This window comes from Myripristis murdjan, chromosome 21 (assembly GCF_902150065.1).
Source record: "Myripristis murdjan chromosome 21, fMyrMur1.1, whole genome shotgun sequence".
Lineage (NCBI taxonomy): Eukaryota > Metazoa > Chordata > Actinopteri > Holocentriformes > Holocentridae > Myripristis > Myripristis murdjan.
The window spans coordinates 8,272,213-8,289,387 of NC_044000.1; the positions used below are offsets into that span (position 1 = coordinate 8,272,213).

Consider the following 17,175-nt stretch of genomic DNA (forward strand, 5'->3'; position numbering starts at 1 on the left):
AAGCTCCACGCTTAAGGCCAAGTCAAAGCTCCTGGATTACAAAACAACAAGATTTTCAACTAAAAGGTGACTGTCTGACGGAGCCTGTGGCCATTCTTTATAGAATAATAAAAACCGAGAATCGGCGTGGTGTTCGCCCGCGACAGCGCCTACGCATAATGAAGATGAATGCGCTGCGCCCAGTCCGGGGTTTCAGCACCGCGGACAGCGCCTGCCAGGCACCGGCTCAGTTGCCGCACATGATGCGCGATTCCTGCTTATTCCAAAGTGCTGGCACGCCATGCCAACATAATGCTGCAACAGTTAACAACTACAGACTTGTACAGCGGACTGTTTGTTAGGTCCAGCAAACACATCCCCCACCCGGTATCACAAGACCACTTCGGCACCCCCACCTCATACAGCCGCCTCCTCCTCCCTCCATCCATCCTTTTCCTCCTCCTCCTTCTCCTCCTCCTCCTCCCCCCGCGTGTCTATGTTATCATCTCATCCTCCCAATACCGGGATCACTGAGTAGACAGGGAGAGAGTTATCAAGCCCCCCCACCGCCCCCTCCGCCGTTTACAGTGACAGAGACAGACACGGAGACAGAGAGGAGGCAGATTGGAAAAACATGAGCCGACTTTGGCTTTCTTAGTTTTGTAACGACTGTCCAAACCTCCCCTCCCTTTCCTGGGGTGATGTGAACGCACAGGCTGCGTTGGCTTCTCGTCAGACGCTCCAAGACCTCGCAGGATTCAATCGTGACGGATCCATCCCTCCGCTTCCAGTCCTGCTTAAGATTCCGCAGTTGACAAAACGGCGCCTGCCCGCCGCATCATCCCCTCCTCTCTCTTATTCCACGGGAAGCACGGATTTTTTTAGGATTCATTCCGGGCGACAAGTTTATCGCACAAGGAGTTTACAATGACAGCTACCAAAGAGCAGCCGAATCAGAGACCGAATCAACCGCAGCCGGATGAGGTGGGCAATTGGGCTTTTCTTTGACTCATCTCCTGCACTTAGTCCATGTGCATTAATGTTTAACTCCCTAGGGTAATCTTTTCTGCAAGGTCAGTTCATATTTTGAAGACGTCACATTACTATCATATCATCTTAAATGAATTGCTTGTTAAATGGAGGCCCACTGACAAGCAGTTCTCATCAAACGCATGAAGTTAAATGTTTGATGAGATGTTTTATCATTAAGGGGAAGGGATGTTGCATTTGCTGTAGTGGTTTGCCCATTGCCTCCATCAGCATCAATTTTCTGTCCAGATGATGCTCCAAATGGTGAGAGATCTGCAAGACGTCATTTAAGTTTAGCTGCATATGCCGCCGTTCAAACAATCAGTGGCACTTAGAGCTCATCGTCAGCTGTCAGGTTGGGTCACAGACTAATCTTCAATATCTTGAGCACATGCACAGTCAGAGAGGGAGAAAGAGAGAGAGACGGCGCAGGGTGCATTGTAATTCATCCGCTGCCTCCTGTCAGCTGCCCCCGACACCTTGAAAGGGAACAGTCGTGGAAAATCACTTTGAAAAAGAGACACTGCTCGCATTTTACTCTCAAAATATTCTCATCGACTGCGATCCCGGCGCTCTGATTCTGTAATCCAGGCACGTCAAATATTGTGGTGACACAGTAGGGGTTAAATGTTCCTCTTTATGCTTTTGGCATCTTGACACAGGTGGCGTTCCTCACTGCAATGTTGATGTTAAAGAATTCAGGGCGATGAGATCAGGGTCTTTGCTGGGAATGTGGAGTGCAACTTGACAACCATACAGTTTGTTTGCGCCGAGCCCTGCATCAATTATTGATTTCCCTTCTCTAAATTTTTCAGTTTTACCCCAGGCACGTGTAGCGTCAAGTCAGTCAATGTGCTTTTCGATTAGACCCATAATTTGACTCTAATTATATGAATGATATGAATTGAATCTATTCCACTATGCGCCTTCCTCTGAGAGCTGTGGCTCCTAAACGGATTGCCAAATAGGCCTATATTCTCCGTGCTCTTAATTGAATGAGCCACATAGCCCTATTATTCTAAGAAATCAAAACCCCAGCTCATAATTGAATTTCTGTGCCTGAAATATTAGAGGGCCACATGAGATGTGCTTGAAATATGGTAGCCTAATACATCCTGCTCCGTACTAGATCTATATACCAAATGGACACTAGTGGTTATTATAAAGTGGGCCCCAAAGCCCATTTCAAAGTCATATTGTTGATATTGCCTCATTGAAAACAGTGTGTTATTATTTATTCTGTGATGGAACTATCTTCATAGCGCACAAGTATAGGGGATTGCTAATGGAAGTATTGGCAGACATGTTGAATCCTTAGATGAGTTTGTTATTGGTGGCTGTTCAAATCTAGTTTTTTTTGTTAAATGTGCAAATCAACTTGATGATGTCTGTGAGACAGCTTTAAGACTTCAGCCAAACAGGAAAACAAGTACATTCCTACCGATAAGTTCATTCTAAAAATAAACATAAAAATCAGAATTGAAATATTATACAGCGTGTATAGTTTTAAATGAGTTGAGTGCATTTCACTTTTGTAAGAGTATCACAAATTTTGCATTGCATAAAACACTCAGTGATTTTTTAAAAAAATCTTTGTATGCTGGGCAGTCAGTGTAAGTTATTGCATAAGATTGGTGCATCAGGCTGGAATCACGTTCGTAAGTGCTGGGGTGAGAGATGTGCCTCAGCAGAGCTCATGCTATTAATGTACCAGGCTTTGTCAAGGTGCATACTATATACGCGGTTCTCTGCCAGGCTCTTAACAGGGTTACTCTTCATCAAAGTTGCATGACGACACTGAGGGAATTACAAAAGGGGAAAAACACTGAGGGATCTCTAAGTAATAGGTGATGGAGAGAACTGAGCTCAAGGCTGCTGTAATATCTGTATGGTAGAGGACCAGAGATTTATTTTTCCCTTTTTTCTTTTACTTCAATAATGACCAGAACTGTTGTATTGAAAGCATTTCAGAGTTTGCTTAAAGTAGCGCTTAAACTGTTAATATCTTCCCAAATGGATGGCATTGGGCGGGTTGTTAAAATGAAATTACTCAGCATGCATCTAAGGTGCAAATCCAATGTCCCAGATTTTAGTTTTTGGCAACTTTTGTCAAATTGTTGGACTATGGTGGCCCACATGTCTATTGTTTTGGTTATGTAATACCCGTGTTCACAGCACTTGCAGCTACAGAAGATAAAACATAAATAAGACTGGCATGCAATTCAGTTTTCATTGCATGGGCACTGTTTTTTTTCTGAACAGGAGCATGTCTCTGTTGGATAGAGAAACCAGAGCAAGAGCTAATATTCATATTTGTGATGGAATCCACTGGAGTTAGTCCACTGACAGTTAATTGAGTACTGTTTTCTTACAAATGAATTCAATTAAATCTGCACAGTGCCTTAGAATTAACGGCAAATCGTTTTAAAGTGGATGCGTGAGACATATTTAAAATCCCATTGCATGAAGCACTACAGTAATGAAGCCCTCGGCGGTGTGAGCCAATGCCCTAAAGATGGGTTGTTAAAATATTGCTGGTGCACAACCCAAGTCCAGGGTGTACTACTGCAGCCTTGATCTAAACAGGCAAAACTTTCCTTCATATTATGTTCGAGGAGACTATGTGGCTAGCTCCAGTCAGCCAGCTCTGAATGGAAGCACTGGACAGCTCTTGGCAGTGAAAGTACACAGTGCAGCCAATACCTCTTTAGTTTCACTGAAAGAATATCAGAGAACAAAGTTACTCATTTGACATTGGCCAGTCTCAAGCTGTGTCATTGCACTTTGTAACCACAGACATAATACAAGCTGACTGTGAGGCTGACCTCTTTGCGTGACCCCTTTGCCAACCCTGCCTCTTTGCAGTCAGCGGGCTGTATAGACTTACCACCTGGCCTGACAGAGTCTCCTCCCTCACTTTGTTAATGGAGTTGTTGGCTAAGCTTGGGACAAAGGTGCACGTTTGAGAAATGGATCCCTCCCTCATTGTGAGTAAGAGGAGCGCTTTCGCACACTGTGATTCTCTGGCCCTGGAAACTGTAACTCACACTAATGGAGAGAGCATCGTAGAGGCTTCTGTTGCTTCATGTTAGCCCTGGCTGGGAGGAAGATGAGGGGAGAGAGGGGAAGAGAGGTGAAAGGAGAGGGAGAGGAGAATAGCATGAGGAGGGGGGAGAGTGTAGAGGAAAAGCAGAGAAGGCAAGAGCTGAAAATGGCAGATTGATTTTAAGAGGATTGGGAAGTAGGTGATGGGGGAACAAAATACACAGGAGAAGAAGACAAGACTTAAGGTGAGGATGGATTTGAGAAATAAAAAGAAATGGTAAAAAGAAGCAAAGGATGAGTACTGGCACAAGCAGGCCACTTGCATTCAATGCTACATCTAGCTCAGGTGCAATTTTCCTTCTTTAGAATTACTCAGCATTAGTGTTCTTCCCATTTGATTGTTAAATTGATAGTAAAGCAGCAAAATGTAAAAGCTTGACATTGCTAACTTCATGACTGGCTAACATAAATAAAAAAGTTGTTTACTTTTGATGTGCCAACAGCTGATTAATATATGGCAGGATGTGAATCTGTGAGTGATGGATATCAAGTGGGTGTGCTTTTTCTTTGTGACTATGGGTGAAGGCAGATCTGATATAGGATGAGCAGAAGAGATCCGGTGTGACAGTGGGAAATGAATTCGTAGCAACAGATTAAAGTGAGTTAGAGGAAAGAAAGGCAAGTCAGGATGAGAGTAAGGAGTGCAAGAGAGGTAACTGAAACATACAAGTGGAAAGGCAACATGTTGCAAATTACTTTCGGAGCCAATTGGGATGCAGGATGTCTCCATGTATGAATGTGGTATAAGGTCAACCTAATAAATGTTCATCCCACATCTCTTGTCACCTTTCTTTGAATACTGAAGTAGTTCACCGACAAGTTCATATTGAAGATATCAAAATGTGCTTATTCACTTTGGCAGAATTATATTGAAATTACAGTCCTTCATACTGAAGGACTATAAATGCGAGGTGTTGTACACCTTGTTGTTAAATTTGCCCTCTATGTGCTTTTGGATTTCAGTCTAGGTATATTTGAGCTTTTATGCTTTCCTCAAATCCAAATGTAATCCAGTGGTTAAAGCTACTTATCCACTGCAGTGATTGGGAATGCAGTGCCTTGCTCAAGGGCACCTCAAAGGCTGCTGTTGATGGAATGGGCAATAATACTCATTAACATACCCTGCCTGATTCTTCCAGCCTCTGTGGTGATTCAAGCCAGCGACCTTTGGGCAACTCCCGCCGCCCAAAGTGAACCAACTTTGACTCATGTTCTCGTCTTTGAAAGGATTAAAATGCGATTACAAAGTTTGAGTCATCCCTGATGAGGCAAACAGAGGAGAAACTGCAGAGAAATCTCAGATAATAGGAGTTAGGAAAGGAAGAACAGTTAAACCTTGCATATCTGAGTGTTTGTGCGTGTGCAGTGAACACACACACACACACACACACACACACACACACACACACACAGAACTCAACTGCTTTAATCCACTCAGATTTGATGGGTTCAGGATTAACAATAAAGTGTTATTCTTTTGAGACCCATCTTTGAGACCCTGGTGTCTTTGAGCATCTGGGCTCAGTGGAGGCTTGTTTTTTTTTGTTTTTTTTTTTCAGCTGACATCAAAAAAGTTTTTTTTTTTTTTTTTAAAGTTGCATTAGGCAATATTTTGCAAAAGTGGTCCGCTTTTATCAACTTAAATCACGAAATGGAGCTGCAATACAGCAAATATTCAAATCCCTCTTAATGAAGACACTGTAGATTTGACCTGAACTGAAAATTAATTTTCAGTTTCTGGTATGGAGTCCTCTGTGCCCACAGGAAGAGAGGAATCAACACTTAAGACTAAAAAACAAACTGTCACCTTAACAGCAGTGAGCAGCGCTCCATGGAGAAAAAGATGGACGCACTGATGTTAGATCTTTTGCCTCTCTCCTGGTCCCTTTGATATAAAGCATCACAGACCGGGTGGGTCGGTAAACATGAGCACGGTGTTTGCAGTTTACTTTTGTCACGCTACATGATTTCTGGGTATTGAAGTTCAAATTTTTCAAACCGTTACCTCTCACTGCCATTTGGAGGTACCAACGCGTGAAGCTGCTTAGTGGAGCTCTGAATTCAGATGGATGTCTGCACAAATGCACATGAATGTCTGCCGACTTATTTATTGATTTGTGAAGTGTTGAGAAACTGATGCCAAGCTCACAGAAATGTGTGTTCATGTAAAAAAATAAGGAATTGTATAGTTATATATAGCAGCTTCTTTTTTCTTTTGAATTTCACCTCTAAGGAAAGAACAATTTAACCCTTATAAGGTATTCGGGTCTGTGGGACCCGTTTTCAGTTTTTAGCTTAAGAAAAATGATACTAATAATTATTTTTTCAAACTGATATTTATTGGCCTTGGGTCATTTTCTGTGAGGAACATGAATCAGAAAAAAAATTTCAATTACCCCCCCTGCATACCCACTCTACACATTTATATTACATACAGGGTCTTCGGGTCCACTGGACCCGGACCTAGTGAAAGTGTGTAAATCATAGATCCTGTGCACCCTCATGTTCCCTTCCTCCTCTGTGTGTGTGTGTGTGTGTGTGTGTGTGTGTGTGCGCGTGTGTGTGTGTGTGTGTGCGTGTGTGTGTGTATTGTGTGGGAGAGAGAGAGAGAGCGAGTGCGGGAACAGGTGCACGGTGTACCTGTTCCCGCACAAGGTTGCAACATTGTTAGAAAATTGGAGTACCCAACACTAACTGCACCCACATTCCCACACATTTCACCCTCTGTCTTGCGGGAACCAATCTCGGGAACCTGACGCTATAGATAGCTCTGTCAGTGTGGTGCCATACCACAACTGATCAAGATGGCAAAGTGATTTTCTGTTCAGACTGCCTTACAACTGATATTGGAAGAGAGAGAAGGTGATGATGATGATGCAGAGGAAGAGGTTTCAGAATGTGAGGATCACATTTCTGAAAATTCTGTCTGACACTGAGTTTGAAGAGGAGGATGAGTATCAGCCAACTCAGAAGCGTAAAAGAGCCTCTGGACCAGCCCTTCAGCAAACCAGGACGATGTGAGCAGCCAGGACGAACCCACGAGCAACCAGCCCATGAGCAACCAGGCCCAGGACCAGCCCATGAGCAACCAGGCCCAGGACCAGCCCATGAGCAACCAGGCCCAAGACCAACCCACGAGCAACCAGGCCCAGGACCAGGCCACGAACAACCAGGCCCAGGACCAGCCCATGAGGAACCAAGCCCAGGACCAGCCCACGAACAACCAGGCCCAGGACCAGCCCACGAACAACCAGGCCCAGGACCAGCCCACGAGCAACCAGGCCCAGGACCAGCCCATGAGCAACCAGGCCCAGGACCAACCCATGAGAGGCCAGGATCAGCCCGTCAGCCGCCTCCCAAACACAAGCGTACCTCAGGACCAGCAGGCCAGCAGCCAGCCCCAGGGCCAGTGGTGAGCAGTTTGCAAATGACAACATATGGATGTCAAGAAATGGCAGAATTGAATGGTCTTCATTTTCAAGAAATGAACCGCCCTGCATTGCTGCCAATGTGATGAGTGTTAGTAAAGATCTTTATCTTCTCATTATTCTAGATTGTGGGCAGCAACACAAAGAAGCGCTGTGAGGTGTGTGGACCCAAGATGGACAGAAAAACACTATACATGCACCCAGTGCAAGAAGTACATTTGCAATGCACACACAGTGAAACTCTGCACCTATTGTATGGCATAGTCTGGTATGAAATGGCTGTGTTCAATTGGGCTAATGTGTTGTTCAGACAGATTTTATGTGTAAATGTTAGGTTACATTTCTAATGAAATTCAAATAAAACACTAGTTATGAAAAAAAACTGCCTTCATTTGTACATTTGCTGATTATTTTCTAGTTATGCCTGTTTTATGATAGATTTTCTTATTTTGTTGCATTTTAATAAAAAAAACGAGTGTTATTTATATTCATAAATGTTATTTTACAAAGGTAAAGGGAAGAAATTTAACATATGTATTGTTTATATTACTTGCAATTGGGATGAAGTAAAGATCTGCTGAATATTTTAACAAAAAAAGGTTTGATTATGTTGAATTAAAAGCCCCAAAATGCAACGGGTCCACCAGACCCAGCAGGACTCCCTGTGTAACAAAAAAACGAATACCATATAAGGGTTAAGGAATAAGCAAAGGCTGCTGCTGACCTATTAGTCCTTGATCAATTATCAAATATGCCATCACAACAGTTTTACCTATGTTATTCTACAGTATGAAGATGATTTTTTATGTGCTCTATGAATGTCCTGCACATGAATATTGACAAGGTGGCCCATGCCCAGTGTGTGTTCACTCTAGTTCATCATGTCAGCTCAGATAGAGAGGAGGAGTATCTCAGGCAAACAAGGCTTTTTGCACTTTCAAGGCTTTTTTGTTAGCATCAAGGGCAGTCGGGATCGATCAGGGACCTGGCGGTAGATAATCAAAGCCTCATCTGAAAGGGCAGGGATTGACAGCACTCTTGATGAAGATGATGGTCTATCTATCTATCTATCTATCTATCTATCTATCTATCTATCTTTGAACAAGTTAGTGAAAAAAGGAGAGACTGAGTGGTAGAAATGTGCCTCTGTCTCTGTCAATATGTCTGCCTTAAAGAGCCTGGTAAAGTGAAACACAGACCAGCTCAGGTTTGTCTCCTCTTGTGCAGGTCTATCATACATGGCATGTGGACAGAGTGATTGGCCCAGTTGGTGGCAAATGTAGACCAGGGGTATTTAGAAATTTTTACATCTTAAAATACATGGCGGTAAAGAAGGGGAAAAAAAACACAAAAAACAAGAAACAGCATTTGCGCTTAAGTTAGGGGTCAATAAAGCTGTTCTAATTTTAATGGAATTGGTAGCACTATCTGCAGAGAACAGTCCAGCTGTGAGGAGATGACTGGTGTCAGTGGTCTTATGATATTTGGTGGTAAGAGACCATGTCTTCAAATATATGCAATGTGTTCCATCCATGAAAAGTGGGAGACACTTATGTTTTACCATAAAAATTGGGGGGAGATGCAAATGGACTGACAGTTATATGGTTATGTCCTCCAACTCAGTTAAAGGATCATACTCTAATTTTTTCCCACATTTCACATTACATACAGCAAGCAATTTTACAAATCATGGTACTAAAGATTTGACAAATAGAATCAAAAACCCTTGATTTTCAAATTTGAAATGAATGGTTGAAACACCCACCTTATAATGTTCTGCTTCTGTGGCTAACAAAGTCATCACCATCCATAAACCACAAAACTGACAGTTATCTAACCTTAACCAAAGCTGTTTTAGCTTTCAGTACATATCCGTATGCTAACCTTCTAAACTCATGGAAATGGGGAGTCTGGTTCATGCTGTTGTAACATAATCCTTTTGTTGGGCAACAATTTGTAGTATGCCTTTCAGAGTTTGTGCTCATTCTCACATTTTGTGAGACTCTGTTGAAAGTGCAGAACCTCAAACTGACGTAGCACTGCAGGTGAAGCTTTACTCTGATGCCTCTGATGCAGCGCCTGCATAAAGGAAGTGTTATATGGCTCAATTTAGAATGGACATGGGCAAAATATATTCAGACTACTTTGAGTTAATATTAGAAAGTCACATTTATGTGCTTGGAGTTCCATTTTCAACCCTTTTACTTAAGGATCCATTTAGAGTGATGAACATTAATGTCATAAGTGGGTTAAAATAACCCAGGATTAAGCTAATACTCCGATAATGAGACACCCAGTTAAGACTCCTGGCTTTCTCTTTTATTAAACTGCTTGCTTCCACTTTTGATTTTTGCCGTCTGCACACACTTTGATTCTCACAGTGCACATGTCAACAAGAAGCATGAGAGCAGGGTACTAACAGTAGCAAGGCTATTGGATCATCATTGTTTTCACATGTTATTGCATTAGCAGTGACCTGTTACTCAGTCAAAAGGGCAGCTGGCAGCTGCATCTTTTCATATTTTTTTTGCTGGTGAGCTCTAGAAGGGGTAGACAGGAATATTCTGTTAACTGATTTATTTATGGCAACAGGGAGACTCAGTGGCAGGGTATCACAAGTTCAAAAGCTTAAACTTATTAACCCTCTTATTATCTTTGGTTTCAATGTGACCCCATTCAGTGTTTAATACCTCGCAATACTTGATTAACAATGCTTTTTTTTCTTCATATTTAATGACTTTTCCTAATTTAACAGGGACAAGTGGCAAAACATAAAATTAACATGATGACATGTTTTCAATGTCCTGTATACACGTGGTGCCCACTGGTGCACTGGGGTCTGTTTCACTGAAGGCTTTTTTTAAGCTGTATAAAACGTATATGAGACATTTTCACTCAGTTGCTGTAGTTGTTTTGTAGAGGGGGGTTATGTTTTATGTAAAAGGCCATTTAGGTAGCCATCAAGAAACATTAAGCACTTGACAAACTTGTTTTTATTATAATCATTTTCAGGAAGTTTAAGTCACTGGGCTCAAATCGATCCCAGTTGATAAAAAATGTCAGTAAATTTGCAGGTAACAGGAGGCTTAAAAACTTAATAGGAGTTTGGCCACTAGCCGAGTTCGTCTGTGCACATAAACCTAGTCAATGCCATTTTTTTTTTTTTTTTGATGCAATACAAGAAGTGCATTCCTTGACTGTTTGAGTAGATGATGTTTTTGTATTCTCTTGTCAAGATATCAACCTATATAATCACCAGGGGAGAGTTAGAGTAGACACACCGTCATAGATGGTGCGATGCTCAGATCAGCTGCCGAGGCACATCTCTTCATCGGACATCCATCCGTGCTGTCCTTCCCTCTCTGCCTCTCCACCCCCACTAATTCCCTCTCAACCAGCAATTTTATAGCTCAGTGCCTGCTGATCCTCCAATGTCACCTATATGTCTAAAAAAACCACGGCACTTTTCAACCACACACAGAGAGACAATTTCCGTCTTCCCACCAATACATTCTGCTCCGTGTCGATGAGCCTGTGTTGCTAATACTGCTGCTGTAAAGTTTCTCTTTCAATTTATATTTCTCTTGATAAATGAGATTTGTTTTTGAATTGGGAGGAAATGGCTGGAATCTTATCCATAGCCTGGAGTGTAATTTGCCTAGGAATGTAGTCAACTGTGTCTAATTGCGTTCAAATCTGAGATTTGACTGCAGGGGAGAGACAAAGGCTTTGGCACCCACCGTGTAATTTAAACCAAATCACATTTTAATGTGCACCAGAAAATTCAGTGAGAGTAAAAGCAGATTAATAGAATTAACTTTATTGTCCTGGGTACTCCACATACTGTAGGTGGTCTGGGCTAAGATTCATCCATTATAATGGTCTAATACCGCTGAATACAGCCCATTAATTCCTCTGCCGGTCTTTGACTCCATCAATAAAAAAGAAGTTAGTGCTTTCATGCACATCAGTGATTTCAATGATGCCAACATCAGAACTGCCAAGTCTATATACTAGTAACAATATTAAAATGTCTTCAGGCCAAAAGTAAACAAAGTGAAAATTGTTTTCAAATGAAAATTCCACCGCATTGATTTACCGCGCCTCTTCCCCTTTCTGGACTGCTCCTCTCTTTTGTTTTCATGTTTGGACACTTAAAGAATATTGCAGTTCCTGAGAGTCAAAGCTCAATGGAAGCCCCAGAGTGCAGCAGTGCATTGCAGCAAATGTTTTGTTTCACCTGCAGCTGCATTGCTAAATGAGGATTATAGCTTTAGACATCAGATAAGCTCTTTAGAAAACACACAGAACAGATATTCATTTCTGAAAAGTGCAGCAACTAATCTTGTTTTTTGTTTCTTGTTACTCAGCAGCACCAAAATGAAAGAGAAATGAGCAACCAAAGGGATTTTTTTCCAGCCATAAATTAAACACACACCTGTTCTCAGTATGTCAACAGCTGGAGGTGCACTTGGTTACGCTGACAGACGCTCTGAAAACCTGAATACTGCTGCATCTCTCGCAGGCAAGATCAATGAAACACTCATCATGTCTTGTCAGGCAGTGAACATAGATTTTGGACGAAAAAATTCACGACATTTTCCTTGTGAGGCAGCTGGATTCAGGAGATCATGGTCACAGTCACATGAGTATCGATCTCATGTGTACGCACTTGTGGCTGAACCACAGAGGTTTGGACCAATCGGCATCCTACTGGCAGCTAGGGGCGGGATTTATGTGTGACGACAGCGAGAAGAGACAACGGTGGCTCTTAAGAAGTTAGTGGGGTTAGTATTGATCCTGCTACAGCATCAGTTATATCAGACCTGGAGATTATGTCTTCACTGAATATTCATTGCATTCATTGCTGCACCGGCTTGCCTGATAGCTGTCAATGTCCCATAAACTGCAGCTTGTTGTGTTTCCTCTTCAGTGCTCTCCTGCTATGTCATATACTTCGTTGATCTGACTGGTTGAAGTGATTGACAGTGATAGACATATGATTCATCTGATCACCTGCCAAATATTTTTTTGAAAGCACCTGCCCTTTTCCAAACAGTTTCCAATGACAAATTATCAGATGGTTCTGTATAACAAACCATCTGGTGCGTCAGGCTATCTTGAAGCTTCCCTTGAGAAAGACCACCTAAACCCTACGTACAGGAAAGTGTGTATGCAACCCTCTCTACTGACAGGTAAAAGACTCTAATATTAGTTGAAGTGTTTGTATTTTTAAAACAACGTTGATGTGACAGTTACTTGCAACATGCATTGTGATTGCACTGATTCCTATTAAAAATACACCACACACACACGGAGACTGCTTCATTCGCATTCAGTCAGATTCCCTTTTTGCAGCGGTGAGGAATTGTTGGCTTCACGTGCATGTGGTGCTTGGCGTGTGTCTGTTTTTCTTCCACAGCTACAAAGTGAATACGCTCTCAGGTTCAGTGTGGACAAGAATCACACTTCTTGGCTTCTGTGGACTTGGGAAGACGATCAATGACACGTCTCAATAGGTTGAACTCCCACACTCGCAGGCTGAACTTTCCTTTGACAGTTCTCTCACTGTCTCTTTAACAGATTGCTTGTTTGAAAGTTGGTTTGGGTTCCACTGCTTTGCTTTGCTTTCATGCTTTTAACTGTTTGTTGTTTTTGCACCACAGGGTTCGAGTTGTTTAAGGCATTGGAATAACACAGCAAAGGGCTGATTTTTTTTTTTTTTTCAAAGTCAGTGTGGGCCATATTGACTGATGGCTCAGGAGTATTGGTTTGAACCACAGGGATGATCCCACCTCACGTTCCCTTTTAATAAGCCAGAGACTGTTGCATGCAGATCCCTGAGGAAACACATGCAAGGATACAGCTCATCAGATTTTACAAGATGTAACATTTTTACTGGCATTTCCTCTAACCAATTCACCGCAATAAACAGACAAACACAGATGTTTCACAAGTCTTAATGTTGCTGCCTATTCAGTTTTCCAGGGAGACAGAGTTGAGCAGATAGCTGCAACACTAGGGTTATACGTCAACCAGTCTCTGCATATTCACGATCAATGCAAACACACACGCACACACACATGTTTATGGCATATCATTCTATATGGTGTCAGACTAGCTCCTGTATAAATAACAACATTGCTCACATCTTAAATGCCATGAAGTGACATTTAGGAAACCGTCATGTTTTTGATATGTAAATTGTGCATATAGACCTTAAGTTAGCTTAGTGTATTTTATATTATGCCATTCATTTTGATTGCTCTTTGATGCAGGGGTTTACTTATGACTGTTTTTTTTTTCTGTAGTAAGGAGTATTGGAAAAACCATGAAGCTTACTTTACTTTTTGAGGCTCATATACAGATTCAAATGTTGCATACATGAAATCTTCATTTTGACCTATCATGACTATTAGGGATGTAAAAAAGCATTTCAGATGTATGTGAGTAAAAAAGCCTCATTGAAAGCTTTTTATTATTATTAGGATAACGATGATGGTGATGAGGATGATAATCATTGTCAGTATTAGTGTTAGTGTTAATATTATTCGTATTATTTTAACCTTGGGGCAAAGAATGAGCTGATTGGCAAAGATTGTGAGTATGACTCAGAAATTTTTTGCAGCAACCACAGAAAGAACTGAGACACATGTGGTTCCAAAAAGGCAAATGACTCCACAAATTATGGGCTGTCATTTACATCCTATTTTTCATAAGTTCAGTAAGCTGCCCTCTGGGAGGTGCTGTAGTTTGCCTTGAGTCTCAAAGAATGAATTCAAGCAATCTTTTATCTCATATTTCATTGCTGAATTTTATTCTTAACCTCTGTCAGTCCTCCACAAGGAATTGATTTTTTTTTTTTTTTTTTTGCATACTGAAAGATTGTTGTCTCTTCTGGTGCCTGATTAGGCATATATTGTATTTTTTGCTTTTGTGTACCATAGTGAAATCAAAGGCAAATTCACTGTTTACCTCTAACTTGCTGAACAATAGTACAATCCTGTGCCAAAGAGGTTTACTGCACACTTTACAAGACTCTACCTGCTGGTGATCATGAATATTTTACAAGTTTGGCCAATAATTTGTTCTTTTCACTAAGTTGCTTCAGGGCTGAATTCATAAATAATCATATGCAAATGCTACCTGACCAAGTGCTGTGAACACCAGGCTCATATCACTTTAAAAAATGCCAATTTTAAATCAGAACCTGTGAATACAAACAGCATTGACCCATAAAAAAATAAATCTATCTTCCACAACGCACCTGTTTCTCCATGTCTGGCCATATATAGTTCATGATTCAGAAACAATCTAATGCTCTGATTCTACCAAACAAATGTTGCTAATCTCAGCACCCAGCCGTATGAGTCAACAGCCACATATATCCGAAACCAATATTACAGAGACACTGACTAATTGAGAATCGTCTCATATGGACCAAAAGCCAGCAGCAGAGTCCCTTGGGCCAAGGCTGATAATGCTAAACACAATAAGATGACATGTGGCTAAGCTTGCCATTTCCTACTGGCCACTGGATCAGTTTCAGATGTTAAGCCTCAAGACACCCGCACGGTCTTGGTTTGGCTGTGGCTGTCAATGATACATGAGGCAGTGAGTAATGGTATTTCATGGGTAAACAAAAATAAGTCTGCAGAGATGGTATTTTTTTTCCCTCACTCCGACCCTGCTGTCATTGTTGAAACGGCCTAGCTTTTGCTGAAATACTCCTTGTCATTTGTCACACTCTCTCCAAGGTCAGGGTCCAGGAGAGGGTAAGCTCACGGCTCTATAAATAGCCTGACTCCTCTAACAGTCAGCTTATTGCACGCACATGTACGTGTGTGCACGCGCATGCACACACAGTGAGGAATAAGCTTATTAGCAGGGGGTTGATGAAGATGGCAGGGGTCTTAATCAAACATCTCAGAGCCATCATTAGCATCCTAATTTCACAGAATGTCTTTGACTGGGATATTCTCTCTCTCTCTCTCTCTCTCTCTCTCTCTCAAAATCAGAATCTGGAAACACAGGAATTTGTCTTAACATTGGTGCAAAGTCATAATAAAGCAGTAGTATGCATCTTTTTTTCTTTTCTTTTCTTTTCTTTTTTTTTTACATTAAACAACATTATATAAATACAATACATTATACATTATCCATCCTTTTCTGTCAGTGACCATGTGTGTGTATAGCTGAATCCCCACTGTGTGGCTTCACAGTGATGTTTGAGACGTTTTGGTGCGTATTCCTCTGGGGGCGTAAGTTAGGATGTAGCTCTCAAGTGCAGGGAAGCCATAGCAACAAAAGAAGAATAAAACAAAATGACAGCAAAATGAAATGTGCCACAGTATGACAAAAATCATAGTGAATAGTGGCATCACAGTGATTTATTTATTGTTTTATTTGTTTTTTGTTTTTTTTTTTAAGCTGGCTGGGCTCACTATGTGCTTCTGCGGTGCCTGTGGTAGCTTTATGGTTGCCAGTTACTTCAGCCTCGGGATAGATAACCATTTAAAGTAGACAGCTCATCAAGATGAGTGACAAGTGTTGGAGCAGATAGTTAAGCAAGTGTGGGGGAGGAGGGCAGGACTAAGCACCCACTTCCCGCCTCAAGGCAAAAAGTTGCATATTGTAGCTATAACAACATCCAGATTGACATAGTAAGGTGCATGGGCAACTGCAGCTCATACAAGAGATAATGTAAAGGAATGCAAGACATGTAACATGCACATATGATTCTCTAAATATACATTCTCTGCATTTAAGCAGCAAGGACATCTCAGCTCTCTGTCTCTCATCTCATTATATCCTACAGTATGTCATTCATAGCTATCTGGGCATCTTAGTTTCTTTTCCTCTTTGTCCTCAGCACAGGCTACAGTATTCTTGTTTTCCAAAGAGAGATGATGTGATTATAGGTAATGGCTTCTCTTAGTCACTGCAGAGCTATAGGACCCTCATGGGATTATGTCACAGCAATTACAGGAGTTTTTCTCCATTGTCCTGAATGCTGTCCACTTCACTGCTTATCCTGATGGATGACCTCTATAACGCTGACCATTTAGATGGTGATGGAATATGCTGATAATACATTGCGATTTGAGATTTAATTTACACACTTTTCATGATTGACATGTTGTAAACTGAAACCGCAGACACATGGATTGATTTGGATTATGCAAACAAAGGAGACATTATAAATTGGTGCTTTGGTGCAATCACATAGAATCAAAGTATAAAAACAAAACAAAACAGGAAACATTTCTGTTGTCTCACTGTATGTTTTCTCTTGTGTAAGATTTGGCAGGAACAAACATCTGCGCCAAATTTTCCCCATTATTTCTTGTGGCTTGCTTGACCTGATGAATAATTGATTATATTGACTTCAGGCTTGATGGCAGTCTCTCCAGATCCACAGTGCAATCACTGCCAGACTCTGTTTAATCACCATGGACAGTTTCATAGGTGCTGAATGTTCCTGAGTTACTGTACAAAACACATACACACAAATAAATATAAATAGATGAAAGGTACATAATATAAGCCAAGAATTTTTATGGACAAGCCATAATACACTGTTAATGAGTTCAGCATAATTACTGACATAGGTGGTCCATGCACTGATGCTGTG

The 17,175-nt window shown here is 41.4% G+C and overlaps 1 protein-coding gene across 1 annotated transcript in view; it reads left to right on the forward strand.

Annotated features, from left to right (window-relative positions):
• The first annotated feature begins 711 nt into the window (after positions 1–711).
• Positions 712–17,175, forward strand: part of dpp10 (dipeptidyl peptidase like 10) — a 91,462-nt gene continuing 74,998 nt past the window's right edge. The window contains exon 1 of the mRNA XM_030081279.1: positions 712–963. Within this exon, the coding sequence (XP_029937139.1) occupies positions 907–963 (57 nt within the window). The 5' untranslated portion in view covers positions 712–906. The remainder of the gene's footprint in view (positions 964–17,175) is intronic.